Here is a 17,144-nt window from a genome sequence, read left to right on the forward strand (position 1 = left end):
TTTTAAAGTTCTGAATATATTTATCAAAATATATTTTACAAAGTGATTTTTACAACAGATTTCAGGAGTAAAATTTGCTAGTTAAGTACCTATGTATAAAAATAGCTGTCATATGCCTAAATGATATAAACCTCGCTTCTAGTGTCTTTTGGAATAACAAAATGTTAAATACATTGAAAATTCTATTTCATCTGAGATATAGGCAATCTAAATTTTAAGTTACTGTTCGGTGTTTTGTTGTTGTCTGAATTCTGATTAGTGAACACTATAAATGCCAAACATTTTGTTCAAATCTATGTTAACAATAGTACCTGTGTACGAGATACGTACCTAATACCTATATTATGTTATGTTTTTATTCAATGAAAACTTTTTACTATCCACCTAGTAATACAATGAATTTAAAGTTAACTAGTAAGAACCTATGTATAATTTGTAAAAAATAATAAGATAATAATGTGGACTACGGTCAAACTAAGGGCTAGGTTGGGGGTCAGCTGAACCACAGTTTTTTTCTCAATAATATTTGGTACCTATTCATATATAATTATGTAATAAGACAGTTTTTATTTGAACAAGTATATATACAATAAAATTATTATGTATAATTTAAAAATTGAACACAAGACCACCGAATCCTTATAATGTAGTGTCTCATTGTTGAAGGATTACAATCAATAAAACATACTCAAAACTTGTTTAAAAATTGAAACATCAAAACAAACCTACGCGCAACCCTAGAAAATAATACCTTTTTATTATTTAAAACAATCAATACCTTCTACCTTTAAGCAGATCTTGTGTGGGTAGAAACCTTTACATTTGAAAATAGGCCATTTTACTCAAATATTAAAATAACTGAGTAAAATTGATTATTCTGCACTTAATGTATGCTGTATCATGAGTTTGCCTGTTTGACAATGTACCTCATCTCTGCTTTACATACACTCTATTCTGTTTTATTGTCAACTGTCCAACATTCCAATCTGTAAATTAAAATTACTAAAATATTTCTAATTTATATGAATAGACATAATTACAAATGCACTAAACAAATAAAGATATATTATTTGATTTTATTTCAAAACTGTCTTACAATTTACATATTTCATATAAGTAGGAAGTAAATTGTTAAAAATTAAATTAGAATTGTACTTAAAAAAAACATAAGTAACTTTAACTATACAATATTTATAAAAGTAACAAAAAATACTTAATTTAATAATTTAATTAATTAAATTTTTTTGTGTACCAATTTTATCACAAAATATTTTATATTTATTAAGAACCTCTTCACCAATCTGTAATTTATTATGTTTTAAATTTACAATCACACATTCTATTACATCAACAGGTATTGTCTTACCAAATGTACCTACAGTATCATCACTATACATTTCTTCATCAAAAATGTCTAATATTAAATATGCGCAATTCATCAGTTCCCCATAACTCAAGTATAATCTTAGCAATTCACTAACATTTCTTTTTTTGAATGTTCTGAGAATCCAACTCGGTAAATATGTTTGATGGCTTAGTAACTCATCAGCTACTTGATAGTGCACCAATGTTCTTCCTTTTTCTTCGTACATGTTTACCAATGTCTCCAAAAAACGCCAAGCTATTTTCTTGCAATCATTGCCATCGCTATTGACTCCATTGTCAGCTAACCAAACCCATGCTTTATCACATTGTTCAGAATCCGTGAGGGACAAACATGTTTTCACTAACTCTCTTAATGGCTGATAAAAAGATAAATTCCACATTTTAGATAAACGCATTGCTACTTTAAACTTATGTTTCATCAACAATAAAGATATCACGCTCTGTATGTTCATATCAGTTGTAGATTCATCAATTTCCAGACGAGCTCGAGTCAAAAAACATAATTTTCTTAGATGCTCAATTTCCATTAAACCATTATGATAATTATCAATATCAGTCTCTGGGATAAAAGGTAATGAAACTGTTACAAACCAAGCATCATTAGGATTTAAACATTCTAAGTATAAAAGTGATAGTCTCAAATATTGTTCTTGTTCAACACATGAGTCAGACCGTAAATATAATTCATAAAATGTCATGGATAGTTTTTTGTACTTGGCATATTTATCATGAATTGAACATAAAAACATGTAAAAAGGACAGGCATCAACATTTGACAAAGATCGTGCTTTTTTTAGTAGTATTTCTTCTACTGAGCTTTGTAAGCCAAAAAAATTATAACTTAACAGTTGTTTTTTTTCATCATTTTCTAATAACGTTAGAACAAATGTATGCAAACAATTCAATTTTCGTTCTCGATCCTTTAAACATAAAATGTTATTGTAAGCGCTTGCGTATTCTTTCAATTTTAAATTATTGAGAAAAATGCTAGAATGTAACATTGATGTCGTGATATTATCTCCATTATGGGTACATAGTTTTAGTACATAATTTCCAAGGTTAACTGCTTGATTATAGTAACCGTATTTTTCAAACAAAGTGATTGCTGTAACAAATTTGTCTGTACTTTTTTTTAAATCACTTTTAAGTAACTTAAGTGCATTATCAGGATCATTAATTAACATATATGAAGTAATTAATTTTTCTTCCCAATTCTTATAGTCTAGTAATTGAGCCATTTTTTGTATAAAACTGTATTTTCCCTCTTGTAATAAGAATTCTACGAGAGTAGAACCATCAATAAGTGGCCAAATATAGTTTAACAATCCATCAACATAACACATAAACGGTTCTCTGACTAATAATATATTAGTAGAGACAATTTTTTCAAATAACTTAATATTATTTGCAAATAAAGCCAGGATCCAATAACTATAAGCAAGATTACAAGCGTCATCAACATACTTTTTATTTTGTCCATAATTTTTAGAATTCAACTCAATGAATGTAAGCAATCTACAACATAAGTCAAAACGTGTAATCATTATTTGATAGAAACTATGAGAAACAACACTGGTACCTAATCTACTCCTGAAACATCTTGAATATTGTGTATTTTGCATATCTTGAATACTTTGAATATCTTGAATACTTTGAATATCTTGCATATTTTCATCTGGCATCAAATCAGCATGTAGCATTTTAATTAATACACGAACAGTATCAAGAACATTACATCCATTTAAATATAATGATATGATTGGATCACTACTATCAAACTTATAAGAATCTCTAATCAATTCTAAAAATTCGTCAGGAAAAGCTTTTATGTCTAAAAATAAACTGAATTTATTTATTGGTTCTGACATCAGTATTTTGAGTAAATTATTTAATTTATTATCATTATTAGGATTTTTAAATGAAAATATCTTGTTTTCAACTTTATCCGATGGCCGTAAAAAGCAAAAACTTGAATTTGTTACAACAACTAGTAAAAATGATGGTGATCCCAACCATAAAAGGCCAAGAGGAGCCAATCTCTTACAACGGTAATCTAAACAGCTTTTATAAAAACTGGCACTGCACTGTTCAATAAGTTGCATTTGTGACTCAATATCTGAAGGGTTATATTTATGCATTTCCTGAGCAACTTTTATATCAATTACATTACTTATCTTGGTACGGTAATCAGTGACAAATTCACAACCAATAGGTGTATCATAAACGGCAATAGCATTTTTCAAATCATCCTCTGTAAAATAAGTAGAAGACGAAAATATCTTATCCAAATAAGCTTGTTTTGAGTTAAAAGAGATTTCAATAGGTTGTTCAAAAGCAGCAGTATCTAAAGAACAATCTTTCCAAACACCATTCCTTATATTTACAGATTTAATGCAAGCAGTGTCTTTTCCAGTTCTCCAAACACACCAAATTTCATTACCATACAATGACATATCAACTAGTCTATCGTTCACAGGTGAGCGTACATAAAACTTTTGCTGAAGTTTAAACATACCATGGTCAATGCATGGTTCAAGAACCACAAATATTGAACTTTCTGATAAATTAAGGTAAATAGTAAGAAACAGTTGATCATTGAAAGATTTATGAAGAATATGAGGTCTTAAACTGTTCATCTCTGTTGAAGATACATACATTTTTTTCATATCAATTATATAAATATAAACTGTTTTATCGATTGACCAAACTTTTAATTCACATGTATCATCAAGAGAGTATACATATATGTCTTGTAGAAATGGGTGGACAGCTAAACTATTAATAACAGGATTCTCAGTATGTGAAGAAAAAACTTTGCTTATACTCGAAAGCATTCGAGGTACTCCAGATTCTTGACAAATTTCTTTGAAGGTGGGTAGTCCAGAAATATACTCCATACGTATATAAAGCATGATGTTTTTTTCTAAAGCTATAATAAATATAGCATCATGTTTTTGATCTAAACAAGAAGCAGCTGAATATGGATGACTAAGTACTGCGTTATAGGAAAAAAATGTTGCTGGATCGTCAATAGATAATACATTAAAATTTGAAAAAATTGATAAACCCAATAATACTTTTTCATTTTCATTATCATCATCAATTTTCACATGACTTGGTCGTGGAAATGTCAATCGATGACAACTACATCCTGTTGGCACTAAGAAAACAACAGATTCCGATGTCTCGTATACAGAGATTCCACATTCCAATATAGGCGAATCTCGAAAGTGTATCCTCACCTGGTTTTCAGAAAGATTAGTGTCCAAACTATGTTCAACTAACTCAAGTTTATCATACAAGACCCGCCAAAATATAAAATGGTTAGGAATGTCTTTAAAACAGTATCCACCTGATTGAGGTAGTGTACTTTCATTGCCCAGAGTAGTTGAAGCACCTTCAGGATTAATCAAAATTTCCTTCCATTGATTTGATTGAAAATGCTCAGTAACTACTTGTCTGTAGACAGTATCCACATATGGGTTATTGATAGCCATAGTCTCTAAACAAAATAATAAAATTTAATATTAATAAAAAAATAAAAATAAAAACAAGTTAGAAAAACTCAATCTGTATATTCTATTTTAATACATCGCTATAACTTTAATAGTAATTGGTAACCTTTATTTTGGTAGCTATTTTTTAATATTGACTAGTATGGATCCATGTTAAATTCTCATGTGATGATATTTGTTAATACTTGATAATATGAATGTACTTTGAGTAAAAACACTATAAAATCTTAATAAAATAATAACTATACACAGTAACTACGAACAATAAATAAATATCTTTATATCAACAATCAAACAATCATTACAGGTAAAATAATGGTTATTTCCACCTCAATTTAAAACTCAACATTCACTAACCCAATTTTCAAAACGAGAGATATTTTGTTTCCAATAATTATCACCCAATATAGGTACATAATTTCTATAAGTTTATGTACATAACAGTTGATTAAATAAAATATTTTGTTTAGTAAATAAATTCTAATTTTTTCATTGTAAAAAAAAAATTGTGTAATTGTGACTTAATATTTATTAATGTAATAAATAAATAAATAATTGTGTCAAATAGTATCATATAAAAATAATAAGCTACCATATTTATGGTACATACTTATATACAAAAGTTATTAATTTATCTTTAATAACTTTGAAAACAACTGTTAGGTCATGATATTTTTGAAAACATTAAATATGAATGCAAGAATACTAAAAGGAATTAGTACTTATAAACATAATTTGAACTATGTATTATTAATAAGTCGAAACAATTTTAATTGTGACCAAAAACATTAAGTGGAATAAATGTTTTATTTTAATAATTATTATAATCTTATATTCGAATATATTTCTGATTATTTCCACATTATAAATAATATTTTCAGTTATTTTTTACATGCTCTTAAAAAGAATAATTGTAATTTAAAGGAATTTATTTAATAAATTATTGACTAACAACCGATAATAATAATAATACCTATGATGAATTACACTTTAAAATAGGTAAAAATAAAAAATAAAAAGCAAAATCATATTCAGCTATACAGATACCCAAATTGACCAACATTTTTCATCACTTTTTTATTACAGTATACCTATATAGTCTCTGGGAATTAAGATTCACAGATTTCATAACTAGAACAGAGGCAATTGATAGAATCAGAATGTTAGTTAGAAAAGAGAGCATATGTCAGCTTTGACTCAAAGTAGGGGTAATGTAATGCTGCTGATAAGGTACATCTACACACCACATGACAATCTACTCAACTACAGATGTAATACTATACAGTAGTATACTAGGTACTATAAAATATAGTGATATTGCCGTATTATAAATATGAAATGTATACATGTACCTACCTTTTTTATTAAGAAATTATAAATGATATTATTATTAATATTGTTCATTAAGCAAATTATCAACCGTCCACAGTATTTAAATTGTCAGCACTGAGTTATTCTACCAATTCCAATCATAATATGCGTATTATACAAAACATTAACAATTAAGCAACTATGTCGGAATATGTTATAAATGATTTTAAATAGCATTCAAACAATATAATTACAAGCATTTGCAAATAAAATGATTTGATTAAAACCAAAGGTTAATTCTGGGATTTTATAATGAATGAACAATGAACATACATACATACATGTTAGATTCAATTCTACATTGAATAATAATAAAATATTATAAGTACATTGCAGTATAATTTTAAAAGGTTATTTCATTTTACACAAATACTAATTATATTAAGGAGAAACTACTATTGTTTGTTTTTATTAATGATTTAGGTAATTGAAACAAAAATGTTATTAAATCTTATGAAATCCAGTAAAATAGAGTATCATTGAACATTGATTATTTTAATTTCTGAGCAGAAAGATTAATGTATTGGTTTTACAATGTTGATGGATTAATATGAGTTATCACATATTTAAATCACCATAGCCCCAATAGCTTCCAAACTAAATTATCATGGACATATCCTCAGTAAACTAAGTTAAATAACTGCAAAACTGCTTGTTTGAATTTCGATTCATCATTATTTTCAGAAAAATTGTTTACTAGGTAAATAATTTATAGTATAAAAGGAGGGTTGTTCTCATTTGAAAAACAGAAGTTTGCATACCCGCAGGACACTCCTTAAGTTCTAGGAAATATTTTATGAATTTTAAAATATGGTCTTCGAGTAGGTAAACACATTTAAAAATTGAAAAAATTAGATTTTGAATAACTGAAGACTTGAAGAAATTGGTGAGCATGCATGGTGTTAGTGAATCACTCTATAATTTATATACTGATATAGTAATAATATAAATAAAAAATATAGTTGAAACCATTTATAATGACACCGGCTGTAGTGGCATATTGGGTGTTATGACCTTAGATTAAAAATCCCGGCAAAACTTCTACATTGTATGTACTAATTTGAATCGCTTATTATTACTATACAATGACTATACGGATGTTATGTTTATTTTTGGTTGTATAGGAAAAAAATGCAAAATTTGTATGGATCTGAATAACGGAAGTTCAAAGATAAATTTTGAAGAACTAGAAAAAAAATAAAGCTTGATTTGTATTCAAACAAAGTTCAATCTAAAATCCTAATTTATTTAATTTATTTAAATATGATGTACATAATAAAATGTTTTTATCTTCACTTTTTTCTGTACTACACATTACACGAATAAATAAATAATAATAATAATATGTATTGAAGTTACAATTTTTTTTTGGCATTTTTGTTATAATAACAACAGCTTATAACCTATTTTCTTTGGTTCTTTGAATGTCATTATAAACGGTTTCTACTGTGCTCAATGATTTTTTTATCAATAAATGAAAAATAATTTAAATTGGTTTGATACATCCGACTTTACAAAAGATATTTGTTAATTACCTCACTAGCACTTTAACCATACTATTACACTATCAACGTATTCAGTGTAAAAAGTGTGGTAATATATATGTGTAATATATTATAACTATCTATAGGTAGCTTATATTTAATATTATAGATATAAAATCAATACATAATATAAGAGTACATCAAGAATATAAAATTTTTCTATTACGTATATCACTTTTAAAGATTATTATACGAAAAACAACTGAAAATAATAGGACATTAAAACTAACCTATTTATTTTACATTTTATTCATACACATCATAACCTTACACTGAAAAATATGTTAATCCATTAAGATTTTGTACTCGATCGTCGGTACCTAATGGTTGATCAATAAGTCTGTAATTTATTCAAATTATCTGAGAATACCTGTAGGCCAATGAAATTAAGACGTACCTATACTACGAAAGTAGGTACCTATAAATGTTTCTGTTCACTACTAAAACTATAAATTCAGATTTTGATAGACGCGTAGGTAGTTAAAAAAAAACGATAATATTGTAAACAACTTACCGCTTTTAATGGAACTTAATGAGTCAGTGTCAAGACAACAGAATAACAATCGAGGTCGATTAAAACATTTAACTTTCCAGAGCACGCTTTTACGGTCGTCACTACAGTAGTCACAACAGCTATAGTAGTGGTACTAGCTACAGCTACAACACTGTCCACTCTATTCAATAAGAACAAGCAGATTGTTTCACAGACCACAGTTTTTTTAACGTTATTTGATTGCGCTTTCGTTTTCGTGTTGCCGGCGACTACGCTCAAACAATAGACAAGTATATTTGCTCGAACCTTAAGTGACGAATGTTCGACAAACAACAGTCAACAACTTAGACAAAAGGAGGGAGTTTAACATTGTTAATGCTTATCACGGCTTGTTGGCAAAAAAATTCGTTAACGTGAGCATCACACATTTGTCCCAACGTCACCTTCGTCCACAATGTAGATACGTCCCCGCCGACGACCACTCCACAAAAAACGAGAGATCATTTAGACGGGGGATTTTAATTTGAATACATTCCACTGGGAGCGCCACAGTGGCAGAAGCTTACTTTTTAGTTTTTACCGAGCTCGACGTGCAGGCACGAAGCTAGAGGGTGGGTGGCCTTGAAATAGTGAGCGGAAGTAACCTAACCGTAAGGCGTAAATTATTAAAACACTTGCCATTTAGAGTGACTCGCAGTATTTGACTCTCGTTGCCCGGGAAATGGGAATGGGCACAAAATTATTGTTCACGCGATTACGTCGTCGGCCGTCTACTTGTTGACGTCACGCGTCGTCTTCCACCGAAACACGGTTGTTTTTCGTTACCTACTCATCTTTCTACTTGTTATTAATATTTTGTATTTGAATGATTATGATATACAATAATAAAATGTAGGTACAAATATTTTGTGCCTGTAGCAATGATCAATATTGTCACGAACCTCTATTTATAATTTATTAGTATTAACTATTAAGCACAATAAGCATTTATACGCCATGCCCGTCGACGAAATAACGAAATACCGAATGAGCGTCACCGGCAATCGTATTTCATTCTATACATAAGACTCTTGTGAATTCGTATTCAATAAAAGTATTTAGTTAAGTGATTTAAAGTCTATTTAATTAATACATAATCAGATCCTCCGGAAATCTATCTTATAATAATATAAGTTGTTTCCATATACGAAGACGAATCTACAACCCACATAATGTACCTATACGAATTATTATGATGTAAATTCCTTGTATTGTTTTCATTTAAAAAATAAGAAAAAATATACATAATAACCTAACCTAACCAATATGTACCAAATAAAATTAATTACTATATAACTGTGAATTAAAACTTGTAAGAATAATTTAACTATATATTCAAAACTATATAGCTATAAACCCGAGAGTTATAGGACGTTAAATTTTAATTTTGTTTTGTAATTTGTATATTGTTTAACATTTTTAATATTTACATTAGTTAATTTTTTATTGGCAACAGTTTTATTAAAACGTATTATTGTATTATATTATATTCGTAAATTTATTGATTTGCATTGTATATTATATTGCTTAATATTTTTACTTTTAATTTTTTGTCCACTTTGTTGGGGAAACATCCAATGTCCAATAAATATGGCCTTTGAAGGCAGCGGGGAGATTGTCCTGGATTTGTATACTATTTATTAATATATATTATACATAATATTAAATTCACAAAACAAATATTACATGTATATTTTTACATTAACATATAGTTATTTATTTTTTGATATTTCAATCCAGTCACTAAAAAAAAGTTTACACACAAAAAATGACAGTTATACGAGTAATATTTTAAATTTAGATAAATAATAGAATAATAAACAACATTTTACTGAAAAAATAAGTTTTCCAAAAAAACGGGTTATGCCGAAAACATAACCGATAAGACTAAAAAGTATTGAAAAATGCTCAATGATTAATTAATATACTAATAACAACTGTGTACGATAATAATAAAATAATAAGACCATAAAAAAAACTACAGGTAATTCTATTTTTTAATCATAACCTAAACACAGGTTACTACGGAAGAATTTACAACATTTTTTTTCTGAGCAACCGATAAAACTAAAAGTAATGGAAACTGTTAAGTTCTAACTATTAGCAGAGTTATTCATTTACTTTTTGTTTTTTAGCTTATAATGCATCCTTTTAAAAATAATAATTTTTTTGGGGTGTAACATTAGACAATTTATTCCTGGTAAGATTATTTATAAATCTTATAGACAAAAATAAAGTAGGTGCATTCGACGAGTCCAGAAAAGAAATAAGAATAATAAGTTTTTGAATACAATAGGATAGTTATTAAATTTATTTAAATATTTATTTTTTCAAATTCGATTAAATCGAGAATTTTACTCTTTAGTAAATATTTTCTGGGGACATTTTACCTTAGTGCATTAATAATCATGGTTAAAAATTCACTAGTCACAGCGAATTGATACTTGATACTATATTTTAGCGTACATTTTAACTGCTCCGTAAACGTCGACGATAACATAATAAACTCGAATAACTCTTATGTAGTTTAATTATTGTAATATAAGATTCCATGAGTAAAAATAACTAGCTTGATATTTTTAACTTTGTTAGTTTTATGTATTACTGTGTATTTAAAAGTCAATAAGTATGTTGTATGTTTGTACTTTTAGTTCCAGTTATTAGAAAACAATTGTAGGGAATGATATATTTTTAGTCTTGGTCTATGATTGGACGTAATTCTAATATTTTCCCGGACGTAAAAAATCTTAGTTCCGCCTCTGTTGGTGACCTATAGGGTCATATAGCCATATGGCCCGTAAGTGACTACATATAATATAATGTATAATATAATTGAACATGAGAAAATCGTATATAATTATAAAACTGTTTATTTGCGACGATTATGTAATTATAAGATGCGTTAAATTTTTTCTTATACTATAGAAAAACAATTATAAAAATATAAAATAACTACCTAGGTAGGTAGTGGGCACTAAATATACATAATTTATTGTATTAAATATGCATTATGTAGCATAATTTTTAATTATACAATGTAATAGGGTAAATTACTTTATAATAAGAGGCATAAATATATAAAAATATGAAATTTACCAATAAGAGCACCACAATTTAAACATGCACAGTTACGTCTATTGTTTCTTATATTGTTTAAGGTTTTACAACTGGATGTCTAGATATGACCGAATTCAATGCTGTAGTCTATTTAGGTCACGAAGATAATTGTTGAAATATTTCACCTTGATAAAGATAAAAACATATTTTAAAATTGTAATTCATAAAACATGTACAGCTAAATTTAAATTTACATTTGTTTTCACATCGTCCAGTAGATGAGAGTAGTTATTTATAATGTGATCACACACACATTTGGGACTTTTGAATATTTTTCCCGACAAATTGCATAGCCAATTGTTATTTAATAGTTCTTGTGTATTAGAAGTTATAAACTTTTCAATTTCTTCTTCTTCGTTTTTACCTCCAAGCCGAAGTAATTCCTTTTCACTCGCATCATAAGTTGAGGCAATCAACAAATTAGCTTTTGCTTGAGAAAAACGACAAAAATCAGTTAATTCTTGCTGTGTAGGCTGAAATCAATTTGTATTTAGCACTATTAATATTAATACATTAAATAGGTAGGTAGTAGGTACATACCAGAAAACGAGTTGGTGCATTACGAGCATGCATAGTTTGGCATTTGCTCGGCATGTAATCTTCATTTGTATATTCTTTATAGTCGTAAAAGTCAACTGAATGTACAATGCGTAAATAAAGTAACATTCTATCCAAAGCCTAAATATTAAAATTAAAATTATAAAATACCAAGTTTATTGTACATAATATAATACCAATTGAATACCCATTGAATATCCATTCTCAAAAATATGTTTTTAGGCTGGCTACAACATTTTTTGTTTCCTGATTGACTTTAGTGAAACTTAACTATTATACAATTTACCATGGTTTTTGTTATATTATTGATATCAATTTAAAGTTAGGCATGTTGACAAATGTCTACAAAGACATTATATATTATTATGAAATAATATGAAGAAGTTTGTAGTTTGTAAAAATTAGGTCACATGCTCTCATGCTAAGTTCTGCAATGTCCCTTGCCACTCCCCCCAATAAAAAAAAAACCAAAACATATTTATGATTTGAAGATTTTCCTCCCTAATGTGAAATATCAGATAACGTACTATGATTCAATATAAATATTTTAAATTTAATCAATTATATTATTATACCTTTAACAGCTGAATATGTTTTTCAGCATACACTTCTGGTTCAAAAGAAACGCATTCGCCTGAAAGCTCTTCGTCTTCAGACGATGCTTTGTCAATTACGAAATCGTTGATGTTTTGTAATACAGGATTAGGTGATATAACACCATAAGTATTTTCCAAGGCTGATTGCTCTCCATCAATTGACTTCCATAAACTTGCACGGTTATCAAAGTAGTTTATGATACTGACGCAAAGTTTCATATCATTACAAGCAATTTGAAAATGATCTCTTATTCCATTCACAGGCCGTATGCGGTGATTTGGGTCATTGTTACCATAAAAAACATCCATATTACTGCTATGCAACTATAAATTCAATTCAACTAGGTTACTATTACAAAACTGAGATTTAAGGTAGGGGTATGAAAAAAATGAATAGCATCCAATTGAAAATTTTCAAAGTATTGGCTCTGAATATACAAGCCATCAACTGCTTACCACTAAGATACTAGTTTATTGTAATTTGTAGTCTTATTCAATATCAAATGTACAAACTGTTCAATTATGCCACAATGCATTTTAAGTCAAAGCAATTTAAAGTTTAAATATAATTTATAATTTCAATTAGGTAAAATGTACTAACTTCAACATATAATTTCCAAAAAATGTCATTCATCTTCACATCTCCATCATATGTTACCCAAGCTTGTCTAGTCCAAAGATACTTTGGTTTAGGATCACCTATAAATATTCTTTTAAATCCAGTATAAACCTTACAAATCTAAAAAAAAATAGGTACAATTACTTTAATTTATGACAAAAAAAAAATAAAAACCGTTATTACTGTACAGCTTTTGTTACAAAAATCATCAGATCACTGGCAATTTATTTGTTTATACATAAAAATTCACTTACTGCTTCTATATCACTTTTGATTGCTGTATACGGTATATTACGTAAATATATTGAAGTTGTGCGATGCAATGCTCTTGGTTTTACAATATGCTGTAATATACATAAAATATTATAACATTAATATTTATTCTACACGCAATTAAATATTTGTTTATATAATTTATACATTTTGGTTCTTATTATTTGTTTTGTTGTTGATTTCTTGTCTTTGAACAATATCTATATCCATTGCTTCTATAAACATATTAATTAAATACAAACAATTATTTTTTCGTAGAGAATTAAAACTAAAGTGAATAAATACATTTAACTCAACATAAATAAATGCTGAAACTATTTTCAGCAAGTTAATAAAAATAATCGACTATGAGAAAGTTAAGTTAATCCAATTAAATTACCTAAACTCAAAAGTCAAAATTTAACAAAGGAAAAATGTAACAAGATAAAATTAATGTTAAGATAAAAAATAAAATAAACTTAAATCAGTTTAAACAGTTTAAAAATGTTAAATTTTTTTCAAGCTACAATTTGTATAAGTCATAGTATTTTGTCAAGTATTTTGATTTGCACAAACATTTTTAAAGACGTTCTATAACACTGTGCAAACATTAGATTATTATGATGAAAATAAATTACCAAAATGCAAAAAGAGTCAAAAAATTAGTATGTCTGTTGGTTTCACATATAATATGAAAAGAAAATCAACTTAACTGCAAGATAATGATAATTAACTATCTAAAAGTTAAGTTTCAACAATAATAACAATTTTTACTGAATAACTAAAGATAATAAGTTGAAAACAAAAATAATTAACTAAGTAGACGGTTAAGTTAGCAAGCTTAAAAAAAATTAACTTAGTAACTTAACTTAAACTTTTTGACAAGTTAATTCCCACTTTTGCTATTTTGAAAAAAATATTGATAGTGTTATAAACATAGTTTAGCGAAATTTAATAAATTACCTTCGGCTTTATTGACTTCAAATTTGTCTATTTTATTTCTTTCATTGCCATCTTTTTTGTCAATATCCACTATGCCATCAGAATTTTCACCATCAATTAAACTATGTATAACATAAAGGTTAAAATATTAAAATTGTATTTTACATTAATGTAAAATGAATAAATGCTAGTTCATACTTGGTTTTTTTATTGGTTTCATTTTTTCCATGTTCGTGTTTATTTCGGAGTTTTGATGTCTCAGTAGGACCTAACACTGTTAAATCAAAATCTGTGCCTCCTTCAAGTTTTATTACAACTGAATCAAGTAGACGAATTAGAGGGTCTGGATTCTCAGCATCCACACTAACGGAATCAATTTTACCATTTGCAAAAAATTCTTTAAAAACTTCTAACCGTTTCTGAAAATAAGAAAATAAAATGTAGTTAAAAGTATTAGAATAAAAAATATAAATAAATGCTTACTTGAAGTGCTATGGCTCGATTTTTCTTTTGTATTATAATATCATCAGGATGGTATTTATTCTTGAACCTTATGCAATTAAAATGTTACGACACTTATTATATGAATATATTAACAACAAGGGAGTCTTGTCAAACACATGAGTAAAAGTATTCAAATATTTTTTATATACTCAAATACAGTAGAAACTCGATTAACCGTCACTCGATTTACCGTCAGTTTCTGTTATCCGTCGAAAAAAAAGTTTATGTGTAATGCGATAGCGATAAAATCGTCGCGGTACCTAACGCGACGACTATCATACGTATAAAAATAGTGGTAATTAAATGATGATCAAATTATTTTTAATTTCACTACCGTTGACGAAGAAGTTGATTCAGTGCTTGACTTAAAACCATGAACTAGCCACGCAGAAGTAGAAGCAATGTTATCAAAATGCATTGATTGGTTTAAGGTACAAGAGGAGGAAAATGCAAAGCAGGTCTTACTTCTTCGTAAAATATGAAACATGGCCGCTCAAAAAGCTCGTGAATCAAAAAAACAGAAGATGACGGATTATTTTGTTAAATATTTTATAGAATGGTATATTCTTATGTTATCACATAATATGTATTATATATTATTTGTATTTATTATTCATTATTATTTATTATTATTATTATATTTATTATTTTTGTCTGAAAATTACATTGTAAAATATATGGTTTATTGAAAAATTGTTTTGTATTATTGTATTTCTGTCATAGATATATATATATATATATATATGTTTTATATATCTATGATTTCTGTTAACCGTCATTGTCCCAGTCCGAACACTGACGGTTAATCGAGTTTCTACTGTACTTAACTGTTTTAAATAAATTTTCAAAGTATTTATGATTAACTTAAATTCTTAATTTTTTTAGTATATATATATATAATATATTCTATTTTAAAATTAATTTTTATCATGTAAAATAAAAAAAATAAAAAAATTTAGAATTTATAATAAAATATTTTTTTATTGTTAATATACTCAAACGAAAATTATAATATTTTGACAAAAAACCAGATGGGTATTTTTTAGTTACTCCAAATATTTAAGATACACTGTAAAACGCTGAAAATGAGTTCAGTTGATTTAGTAAGTAAAAAAAATGTACCTGAAAACATCTTTTTTTGTACTCAAATACTTTTTTTAACTGAGTATTCAAATATTATTCAAAATAAATATTTGTTTATGTGCTTGAATACTTTTAAAAAGTGTATTTTGCAATATTGCTCTAAGTATAGTATATTTATATAATTACCATTCCTCATTTTTATGTACAATAAAAAAATTAGTTAGTTGGTTTCTTTGAATCTGCAACTTGTACTCATCATGTTCAGATAGTGCTCTCTTGTCAGTAATATTATCTCCTTGAGTAATCGAAAAATCTCTTAAAGGCATCATAGTTGGTGGAGTAAATCTGGAAAGTGGTTTTTGCAGTTGTTGGAATAGGTTGCTAAGCTAAATGTGCTCCAGGATCTCTCACTGTCATAATTATTAAATAAATACTATAATATAAAATTATTATTATCTGAACATTTTATATAAATTTAAATACTCCCAAGTTTCACCAAGATCATAGTCCATAATTATAGGAGGTTCATAGGTCATTAGTCATTACCAAAATGTCCGTTTTCCCATAAATTAATACTTTAATTCATATTTAAATATGCTTAGTAATTTAGAAAATATAATTATTTTATATTAACCCTTTATACAAATAAATTAAAAATGTTTAACTAAGGTAAATACTTACCTATGTGTATACCAAGTTGTCTTAACTAAAAGCGATTGATCTCTTTGAGCACCTTGACTAAGACGATCACACTTTGATTTTCTATAGGTAACCTCTGAAAATTATTTAACATTAAGTCAAAGATAACTTATTTTAAAAATTTAGACTAATATTTTTTAAATTGTTACCAGTTCTTTATATGAATAAAATCGCTACTAATCACTAAAAGCTAAGACTCATAAAACTTCAATAATAAATAAATAATACGTATCTCGGAGTCTAGTGTAAGTATATAATATTATTTAAGTGCGCTGAGTCTCGTGAACGGGTAGGTACTGACTACTGAATAGCTGCTGGAACTGACTGGACAGTGGAGCCTCAGTTTAATGCCAGGTGCGTTTTGATTGGTCGCCGTCGGTTGGCAATCATCGTTACTCCTCGTTTTCGGCGGCTGCTGACGTGTAT

The 17,144-nt window shown here is 27.4% G+C and overlaps 2 protein-coding genes across 2 annotated transcripts; both read right to left on the bottom strand.

Annotated features, from left to right (window-relative positions):
• Nucleotides 1-927: 927 nt before the first annotated feature.
• LOC111038109 (nuclear pore complex protein Nup160-like) lies at nt 928-8,727 on the bottom strand. Its single transcript, XM_022321051.1, has 3 exons — nt 8,331-8,727; nt 1,259-4,888; nt 928-986 (listed from the first exon to the last, which is right to left on the bottom strand). Exons 2-3 carry the CDS (start codon nt 4,881-4,883, stop codon nt 928-930), a joined length of 3,684 nt encoding a protein of 1,227 aa, XP_022176743.1. The 5' UTR covers nt 4,884-4,888; nt 8,331-8,727.
• A 2,812-nt stretch (nt 8,728-11,539) lies between these two features.
• LOC111038111 (serrate RNA effector molecule homolog) lies at nt 11,540-16,436 on the bottom strand. The gene is given in 12 exon segments (XM_022321052.1): nt 11,540-11,590; nt 11,660-11,938; nt 12,006-12,143; nt 12,599-12,943; nt 13,221-13,358; nt 13,493-13,582; nt 13,659-13,726; nt 14,454-14,554; nt 14,631-14,851; nt 14,916-14,982; nt 16,206-16,369; nt 16,371-16,436. Coding segments are annotated over 12 exon segments (1,728 nt in total).
• Nucleotides 16,437-17,144: the final 708 nt, after the last annotated feature.

Source organism: Myzus persicae, unplaced genomic scaffold (assembly GCF_001856785.1).
Source record: "Myzus persicae strain clone G006 unplaced genomic scaffold, MPER_G0061.0, whole genome shotgun sequence".
NCBI classification, from domain to species: Eukaryota; Metazoa; Arthropoda; class Insecta; order Hemiptera; family Aphididae; genus Myzus; species Myzus persicae.

Coding starts and splice junctions, on each gene's coding strand:
- LOC111038109 (XM_022321051.1), bottom strand. CDS start 4,883: ATGGCTATCAATAACCCATATGTGGATACTGTCTACAGACAAGTAGTT. Junction 987..1,258: donor ATATAAAATATTTTGTGATA/AAATTGGTACAC, acceptor TTTAATTTACAG/ATTGGAATGTTGGACAGTTG.